This window comes from Phaethon lepturus, unplaced genomic scaffold (assembly GCF_000687285.1).
Source record: "Phaethon lepturus isolate BGI_N335 unplaced genomic scaffold, ASM68728v1 scaffold9786, whole genome shotgun sequence".
NCBI classification, from domain to species: Eukaryota; Metazoa; Chordata; class Aves; order Phaethontiformes; family Phaethontidae; genus Phaethon; species Phaethon lepturus.
Window position 1 is genome coordinate 1,590 of NW_010548299.1, and position 9,961 is coordinate 11,550.

Here is a 9,961-nt window from a genome sequence, read left to right on the forward strand (position 1 = left end):
ATCAGTGATGAAAAGACAAATGCAGTATATCCTTCTTGTTAAGATACTTCCTAACTCTCCTAAGCTCCACCAGGTACTAAAGAGTATGCTTTCTTTTAAGTATTGTTCCTGTGCAAGGTTAAGTCAATGTCACAATCAACCAAATGGTGTTGCCTTTCAACATACATGGAAAAAGATGTATCAAACAAAGCTAGATATAGAAAAGCATGGTAGACTTACTGTGCTCCATTCTGTATGAAACCACTTAGATCCACAGGGTTTGAGGTAGCAGGACTGCTGGCTGGGAGGCTTTTCCAAATACGAACATTCGTAGGGGTTCAAAACATCAAAATTACCTTCAGTTTTCCTAACACAAATGACTTCTCTCTGTTGAGTTCCACTGCCACATTCAGTAGAGCACTGTATCAGAGAACAAAAAAAGTGGTGGAATTGGTTATTCTACTTATGTCCTTCAACTTGTTTCCTAAGTAACATGGTTCTCCATGCTATTTGCTTCTGAAATAAAACAACACACATGCATTTTAAATTAATATTCAAAGAGGAAACTTTGTAAAGTTTTGCTTATTCCCTATTCCTGGACACATACCTAGACACTAACATCCAAAATCCATTTCCTTACTTTTATATGTTCTTTCCTTAGTAAAATGAACTTAACTGTATCTTTCCTTCCATCACTGGCATATGTATGACTTGAAGAGAAAGTAAAAGGATAAAGTATTCCTTAAGTTCCTGTGGTAGGGTTTTTCTCTCAGAACCAGAATAGTAGCCTAGATAAACCTTGGGTGGTGGTTGTTGTTGTTATTACTACAACTACAACTACAACAACTACAACAACTACAACTACAACTACAACTACAACTACAACAACTACAACTACAACTACAACAACTACAACTACAACTACAACAACTACAACTACAACAACTACAACTACAACTACAACAACTACAACAACTACAACAACTACAACAACTACAACAACTACAACAACTACAACAACTACAACAACTACAACAACTACAACAACTACAACAACTACAACAACTACAACAACTACAACAACTACAACAACTACAACAACTACAACAACTACAACAACTACAACAACTACAACAACTACAACAACTACAACAACTACAACAACTACAACAACTACAACAACTACAACAACTACAACAACTACAACAACTACAACAACTACAACAACTACAACAACTACAACAACTACAACAACTACAACAACTACAACAACTACAACAACTGACTAACATAGTAGCCAGCGGTCCCAGTTAGGAACCAGGACAAGAAAATGCTGCAGGATACAATGACTTAGTTCATTGAGTGACTACTGACTGTAAGTGTCAGGTATTACATATTTCATTTTTAATCTTGAAAATTGTTACAGCAGTTAAAACTGTACTTCTGTGAATGTTTATTCCACGTGGTACCACAGACTCAAAACATATTTCTAATTACTTTTATGAAGAATAAGACATATGACTGTAAGTGTGCTTTTGGAGAAATCTGGAAGTGTAGTTTTACCTGTAGCTACAAAAAGAAACTGATATTTATTTTTCTAATAAAAAGAGAAACATTATTTACTTTCTCAATAAACAGCATTACTGCTTTTTGCTGAAGCAGGATTGTATGCGCTGCACTGGACCTTTGAGGGTTGTAAGGTCAGAGCACAAAGTTTTGCAGCTTTAAAAATCCCCACATTCTGTATGGTTTTTAGAAAATGCTTTGATCTGCCAGGGTATTCTTTTCACGTTTGCAAGGATCTATGTGAGGCAGTGTTGGTTCCAGTTCTGAAAAGCAAATTTGACTCACGTGGACTCTTACTGCCCATTTAAAGGTTAAATACAAACACAATACAGTTCCTGGCGCTTGTAAAAAAGTTTTTAGAAGATGATTCAAGCAACATATTGGTTTCTACGTTACGTAAAGGACTATGATTTTCAAAGGCTTTTTCAGCCTAAACCAATCAAATGTTATTAAAAGTGGAGATTTTGTTTATATTTTGGGTGGAATTTATGATCCCTTTACCAGATACCCACAAAACCCTTGAGCTGAATGAAGAACCTTGAGATGAACGGACCCAAATAAATTCTACAGTAAATAATGTAACTGCACTTTCTTTAACACTGAACTTCTCTGTCACTGTTCTCTTTTAATGGTTCCTCCAAAAGACAGTATCTTAACATTCAGCCTTAGCTCTAGCGGAGCAAAATACAGAAGTTCATCCACCAGTGCTTCCTCCTCCTGTTCTGGTCTACTGACTGCCTGCTTTCATTCTGGTATCTAGGAGTCAGGATTTGGCCAGTAGAATAGATGTTGTTAGACACTTCTTCCAGGTAACATACAGCAAAGACCCGGTACCCTTGATATGCATAAAACAATTCAACCTCATGCAAAGAAAGGAGATGAATTAGCTTAAAGAACAGGAAACTGTAAAGAACAGAAACTTTCTTATTCAGAACAGAATGGGGAGAGCTATGGTGACCTTACTGAACGCTTCTCTCTCTGGTAGCAAGAAAGGATACAAAGTTCCTGTTCACCTGCAAGGAGTGGCAAGCCCCAGATTTTCTGTTATTAGAACTGCAGCTAAGCGTGTTTTAAATATGAATTTGTTATTACTCTCAAACAACACAAATAATTCTCACTTACAGTTGAAAGCATTAGCATAGTAGCAGCCCTGCAATCTCCACCTCAGCTGTACTGATTTAATTTCCAACTCCTTATCACCTGGGAGGATCTTGGAATCTGAAAGGCAGCGAGTTAACAGCACAGCCGAGAGACTTTTCCCTAACAACTCGAAGTGCTGGCACCAGCCGGCCGAAAGGCTCTCCAGGCTGTATGAGAGCCGACGCAAAGGGACATAAATGCCTGTGAACCAGCTGAGCTTCTGAAATGCCTTCATTTCTGACAGCAGAAGTTTATTTAGAAGGAGAAAGACTATCAAGATGTGGATCGAGGGAAGGATTTACACTGAGGAAAGAGCCAGGCCACTAACCAAATTTTGTTCTTTTCACCTCTTATCACGAATTTCAGCACAACAATACTGAAGCTAACTTTTGAAGTTAGCTGTTATTTTTTGTTTTATTTGTCGTTTGGAAATTCTCTATAGTTATATAACTATATATATGTCCCTGCAGGTATGCCTGATCACAAAGGCTCCACTTTACAAGGTGCAAATCGGTTGCTTTAGCACTCATCTGAATATGCTAAGCAGCTTTCTGTTACGTTTTGTTTCATAAATACACTGTGTCAGTAGATGAGAAATAAAAATGAAGGAACAGAGGAAAAGAGGAACAAAATCTTATTTTCATCAAAGTAGGAAAACAGCAGGTGCTGAAAAGTATTGAACATCAACTCAGCAAAATGCAGGGAAAAAAATTCCAAATATTCCTTGTATGGAATGTGCCTTACGGCACACATCTTCAATGCACAAAAATACATTTTAAACATTAAAATACTCGCAGAAAACGAATACACATGTTAGATAGAGAGTTTACCTGTGTCCAGCCCCCAGCAAACCACTCCACTTTACCAGCACAGGGTCCATTATTACAGAGAGTCGTTTCGGAGGGTCTGTTATTGCCACAGCCTTCCAGAGGCAAACTGCTGACATGGTTTGTCATACAAACCACTGAACGCGTACGGACTCCGTCACCGCATTCTGCAGAACACTGGGGAGCAAAAGACAGAACATGTCACTAGTCTGTCCTCCAGACTGCACAATAAAATGAGAAGCAACAGTCACGAAAGTAAATTTATGCAAAGTCAACTATTTTTACTTGTAATTCAGCTGTAGAAAATCATCTCACAGCTTCATACTTTTGAATACACAAGTAGTACCTGTCCTTCACAGTCACAAATGAAAGAAATTGAAGTATTATGGATGAAGGAAATCTGTTTTTTATAGCTTTTTATTAGCTTTCTTATTTTCTTTCCTTCTTTCTGTCTGTAAAATCTTTCAGTTTTCATTTTATTCATCTCTTTGCATACCAATTAATAGAATTTCAATAGGCAGCTTTTCAGAGAGCAGTCATATTTCAGCCTTTGAATTGTTCTGTGAGTTCCTCCTGTGACCATTCAAGCTGTCAGCCAGGTGAACTCTTACACTGGTTAAAAGGATGAGGCTAGGAAGACTCTGAGGGCTGTGGCATTGGTAGCAAAATGACTGCATAGCACATCCTGGAGTTCTTCCATATAACAAGCTGACAGAGTATGAAGGCATAATAAAGTAGAGAACTACAAAAATCTTCACAGGTAGTTTCAAAAGATTCCAGTAAATCCTCAGCAAATAACTGCAACTGCCACTTATTATTGCCCAACCTGTTTCCATCGTAAGTTGTTAACTAGTTTTAGCAGAAGAGGTGGCCATAGAAGTTTATGTAAATTCAATGTTGTTTTCTAATGATATGACTTCCCAGTAACTAACATTCACCATTCCCAACTTTTCACTGCTAAATTCTGAAAGCTCTTAATAAGTAGTGATATGCAGATTCTTATGTCACATATTCAGAGCTGGTATGCACGTAATTCATAAATCACGCAGGATAAACTCCATTTATGCCCTTACAGTTTGGTCATTCCTCTACTTCAGTGGGAAAGTCTCCAATTTTCCACTGTTCTGGACAGCATCAAACTACTGACATTTAAAAAACAGAAACATGCCAGGGAAATAATCAATTCTAGTGTTAGACTTTTTTTGTTGTTGCTTAATTCTTTCTTAATCTTCCATTTCTTTCTTTTTTCTTTTAAAATGCATTTGGCATTTCACGTCTAGACCATCAAAATAAAGAAAAACCCAGGCACAGCTCACTGAAAGATACGTATACAATTGAATTTAAACAATTACATTATATATGCAAAGAAAACCACAAATAAGTATATAGTATATGAAGGAAAAAGATGTATTTGATTCACATTTCAGATGTTATTTTTAAATCAGAATCCGTGTATTACTTCCACAATGAACAGTACATTCCTTGTGAATAATGTAACTCCGTATTGGAACGTTTTTTTAAATTTTACTCAGTAAAAGTAAGAATGATTCAAAGAATGAGTGATGAGACACAGAGTTGACAACTAGCTTGACATTGGTAGTAATGTAAGGGGCCCCATCCAGTAGTTCAACTACAGAACAGCAGATGCCACGATAGCACCGCTATTGAAACAGGATTAACCAAGAGTCATTCATCTTCTCAAGAGAGAGACCAGGGACTGAATGTATAATTGGTTGCAAACTACTATTTACTCACACTGAAGAATACTGGTTATTTGTGAAGTCCAGCATAGAAAAACATTTTCCCTGTCAGCAAGTTGGTTTCTTTCACAAGATGTTCAAATAGAAGGGCAAAGCTTTACTGAAATGGAATCCCTAGAAAACTGAAGAAGTGGTGCAACTTTTTACAAGTCTTTTTTTTAACAAACCAAATATAATTTTTGATTAACTAGAAATTCAGAATGTAAAGAGATGCTTATGTACTCCACAGAAATAGGAAAAAATTGCTCTGATTGGAATGGTTTCTTCCTCCCTCTGCAAGATCGAATAATTAAGCTTCTCTTAAATGATGCCTATAAGTAACACAATGAACCTTTCTTTGTTGGTGGTGCACAGCAAAATTTTCCACTTCCACACAGATACATGAAATATACTTACCTCCTCAGCATGCCAGATTTGATGGCTAAGGAGGTCTTTTCAAAGTAAACTGGCAAAATCTTGAAAATACAAGAATGATGTAAATTGTGCTAGTAGTGAACATTTTCCTGTTTACGTGAACTAAAACTAAACTAAACCAAACCTATTTCAAACAATCCAGTCCTTGGTAAATGGCCTGTTAAACTGGGCCCCACAAAATGCCTACCTTTCAAACCCACTACACAGAAATAAATTTTGTGGCGGTTCATATTTTATCCTCGGCAAGTATGTTCAACTACATTATGCATAGAAAACTATGCATACACTCTGCAAATACTTTTCTTATTTCTAAGTAATTTTCATTTGGCAGTTTGCTTTTCTGCTTTGCAAACAAGAGCTGCGAACAAGTTTAGTCTATAAAGTCATCCAGAAAATCTCCATAGTCTTATGTTTTAAATGACTATGCATGAACTAGGCTTACATATCAAATAACAAAGGAAATACCAAATGGGAAGGTATAGGGTTGTCCCACCCTCTGCTGCAAGATTTTACTACAGATTAACCACCCTCATAGGATTTACAAAGCAAACTTAAACTTGAATGTTTCTGCATTAAGTACTTGGGTTTTCATGTTTTTTCTTCCTTTCAGTAGAAATCTTCCATGTGAAAGCCATGATTGGTTCCAAAGCCCAAGGCAGGGAGTAGGGAGTGTTTGGATAATGAATCGTCTCCCTTCAGTTTTCACAACTGACACAACCACTAGTTTCAATTTTGTGACATTGATTTGTGCATTAATACATAGTAACTGCCATAACCTAACATTGTATGACATGAGGAACTTTCACAAGCTGCAAGTTCTCTGTTCTGGTCCTATTATTAAAGATATTTTGTTTCACTGTCTTGTTTTAATTGGCAGAAATTCCTCAGAAACCTTAGTCTGTGGAACACCCTCCCTCGTTTTAAGGAGTCTGCCATTTCTCCTCTTCCTGAGGTCCTTCCCTGATGAGTTCAGTTTCAGCAGCTTTCCATTCAAATTAAAAACTAAAACTAAAAAACCCCCCTCCTAATCCAGTGCTCTGATAGTTGTCAGAAAACAACTGTAACAACAGTCCAGGAAAAGAAGTCTAGCTCCTGCAAACTTGAAAAACTGCAAGTAGAAGCCTGAATTTCTGTCACAGCCACAGGGCACGGTAGAGGAAAAAAAAACCCTTTAACAGTGCCAGTTCTCTTTCACTAATGTGCCAGCCCTACTCATTACCCTCAACTGGGGCAACAGACCACCAGAAAGAGGCAGCAGAAAATCTCCCCAGAACTCAGGAGTCCTTTCAGCCAGGTTTCAGCATCACTGCTAGCCATAATTAAATTTTTAAATAACAATCGAGTTCTAGTAAAACACCCCCATTTATGCAGGATTTCTGTCTACCATGCTCTAACCTTCATCATCTTAATTATTTCCCACAAGATAGCAAAGCTTTTTGCAGTTCATCCTCCTGATGTGACACTACTGCAAAAAATAAAAATGAAGATCTGTGTTTGAAATTTATTTATGAAACTCCTTAGCATTATTTGATCTACTCTGAGAGAATCCTTTTCAGAAGGGATTTTAGAAGGATTATGTAACCTTTATTTTCCCAATAATAAACTAAGAATTGTATTTGAGAAGCTCACTTCTGCTGCAGTTCTGAGACTGGGGGCAGATTATCAAAGGACGTAATACTGTTGAGAGGAGCCTTGATTTCTTAAGGAAAAAAAAAAAGGGTGTGTGCGAGGGGAAGGCCCAGTCAGAAATATCCTCATGTACTGGCAAAACACTTTCTGATACCAGGATTTATATTATTTCCCTTTAGAGTACATCTATGCATACAGTAGGTGCTGCACCAGAAGCCAAACCGTCCCCTGTATTTAGTCTAGCAGATCCATGGTATCCTTCCAAGGTAACAAAAGTTTTGAAATATGGTCTTGGAATCTGTGGACACTTCAGCTGGATCATGATTGCTTCTGCATGTGCACTGCTGCTTTCTTTATATGTAGTTGGTAACACTGCTGGTACTTACACATTACTAATGCTCTCTGAAGTAAGTAACATTAGGGAACAGACTTCCTCACTACTCTGGCTGTTACAGTAAGTATCACTTGCTTTGAAACCTGTAAGGACTTCTCAGGGTCTGAGTGCACCAGTATGGCTGGCCAGCCTCACCTGGGGCCTCCACCAACACACCTGCCCATGGTCCAGGGTCTCCATTTAACCTCAGCCCTGGCCCATCAGTCCCTGCCTGAGCTTTATCAGAGCTGCATCTGTCCCCAGCCACAGCCTGGGCATGGGCCTCGGCCTCACTGATCCCTTGCCCTTGGATTCACTTCTGTGCTTGACCTTGACCATGCCTCATTACCATGAACCTGCCTCAGGATCACTAGGCTGCGTCCAACCCTGCACACTGTCACTGGACCTGAGCTGTGGACTGACTTCCCAGCTTTACCTTGGACCTGCCCTGTCATCATGATGTTACCTGATAATCTGGGCTCTCGTTTGGCCCTGCCTGACACCTCTGAGCCTGCTGACCTAACTGGGATACTCTGGGCCACAGCTGGCAAGGCTCCTCCCTGCCATGCAGACTTACACACACTGATTTTCATCTAAAGCAGCTGAATTGTTGCAGAGAGATCAGCTCTAGAAAAGAAAACAGCGATCTCTGTAGGTTTTGGCCACCCTTCTATTAAAGTCTCCTTCAAAACTCTCCTGGTTGTATGTTTCATTAAAGATCATTAAGTGAGTTACATATTTATTCATAAAGAATGCAAAAGTTCTATTTCCATATGATTTCTACATTAAATCAATGGAAAGGGGTATATTATCTTGTTTTCATTTTATGCTGAAAACAAATAAACAGTGATAATCAAAAATAACAAAATGCCTGCACAAGCTCCATGGTGGTCTCTTTTCCTTTGTTTTTTTTTCTTTCAGGATCCAGGCAGATTTTAAGTGAGCTACACAGATTTAAATAGAAAACAGTGAAAGATGAGTGTAAGCTACAATATTCATTGGTGGTTCCACATTTTCCTGGTCAACAAACCCACTTGTAACTTGATTGTTAGGAATAAAGCATTGACTTTTATGAAGCAGTGAATCAGAACTACAGCTCTGTAATGGAAGATATTACAGAAGCATTGCTGTTACTCCTTTTAATGAAGAGTGAAACCCAGAGCATGCGTTTGATCTGTTTTGATTTTGTTCCCTGATGTGCAGCATATTTTCTTTCTTCCCAAGATTTTATTTTGGCCTCAGAATCTCATTAACATCTAAGAATTTTTCGTATTTTGGCTTCTTTTCTAAGTATGCTCTAAACATAAAATGAGAAACAAATGAACAGAGAAGATGGCAATGAGGAACAAACAAAAATGCAAGAGGGGAATGCTCCAGTTAGCTGGAAGGAAACTGATGGGTCTCCCATTGCTGTAAATCAGGAGAATGCAGTTTCCCGCTTCTGACCCATAGGAGAACTAAACTTTCCAGCAATTAGAGCTGTCAAAGAACCGGTCATGTGAAATGTTTGCAAGAATCTCATCTGCTGCCATCAATCCAATTTTGTTGCTAAGTTCAGTAAGGTTCACCAGCTTTATTCTACTGATTAATGGATGCAGTTTGGTGGAACGCTGGCATTTTAGCACAGGATGACATCTTAAAGAGAATTATGAGACAGGAAACCGTCTTTCTACAAAAGCACGTAAAAGTATCACAAAAGTGTGTCCAGACTCTCTATAATCAAAAGGGGTTAAAGATCACGTAGAAGACAAAGCCATGAAACTTAATTCTCTTATTGATAATCAAGATAGAGCAATAAGTGTAGACAGGCACATACAGAGTAAGGTAAGTCTCACTTTGCTGCTAGAGACTTTTAACCTGTAATTTGTCCCTTTGAAATGAGTAAAAATCTCAGTTTCTCTCAAGATTGAGCCTGATGGATATCAGAATATGGTGTTTAGATCTACCTCAAAGACAAGTAACAGAGCACATACTTTTCAGAAAATAAGGGTTTGTTTCTTAAGGATGAATTGCATTCCTTCCTCCCTTCACATGTTCCACAAGTGTGTACATGGTAGCCACAGAGCTCATAAGCTTTGCAGGTTTTTACCTGTGTGTGTGTAACATACATACAATGGATGATGATACCTGTTTATCAAAATAACTCAAATCAAGAACTGTATTGTTTTAGGAAGATGGAGGGGGTTTTTTATTACTTAGGATTAATTATATGTATAAATAATCAGTCTGTGCAGATACTGAATCCAAGAAGGTTGATGCCATGGAGGGAAAGA

At 38.1% G+C, this 9,961-nt stretch overlaps 1 protein-coding gene across 1 annotated transcript in view; it reads right to left on the bottom strand.

Moving 5' to 3' along the window:
- Positions 1 to 219: 219 nt before the first annotated feature.
- LOC104622979 (thrombospondin type-1 domain-containing protein 4-like) overlaps positions 220 to 9,961 on the bottom strand; it is a gene marked incomplete at both ends in the record, with an annotated part of 25,097 nt that continues 15,355 nt past the window's right edge. The window contains 2 exons of the mRNA XM_010289916.1: positions 220 to 399; positions 3,516 to 3,689. Coding sequence (XP_010288218.1) covers positions 220 to 399; positions 3,516 to 3,689 — 354 coding nt within the window. The remainder of the gene's footprint in view (positions 400 to 3,515; positions 3,690 to 9,961) is intronic.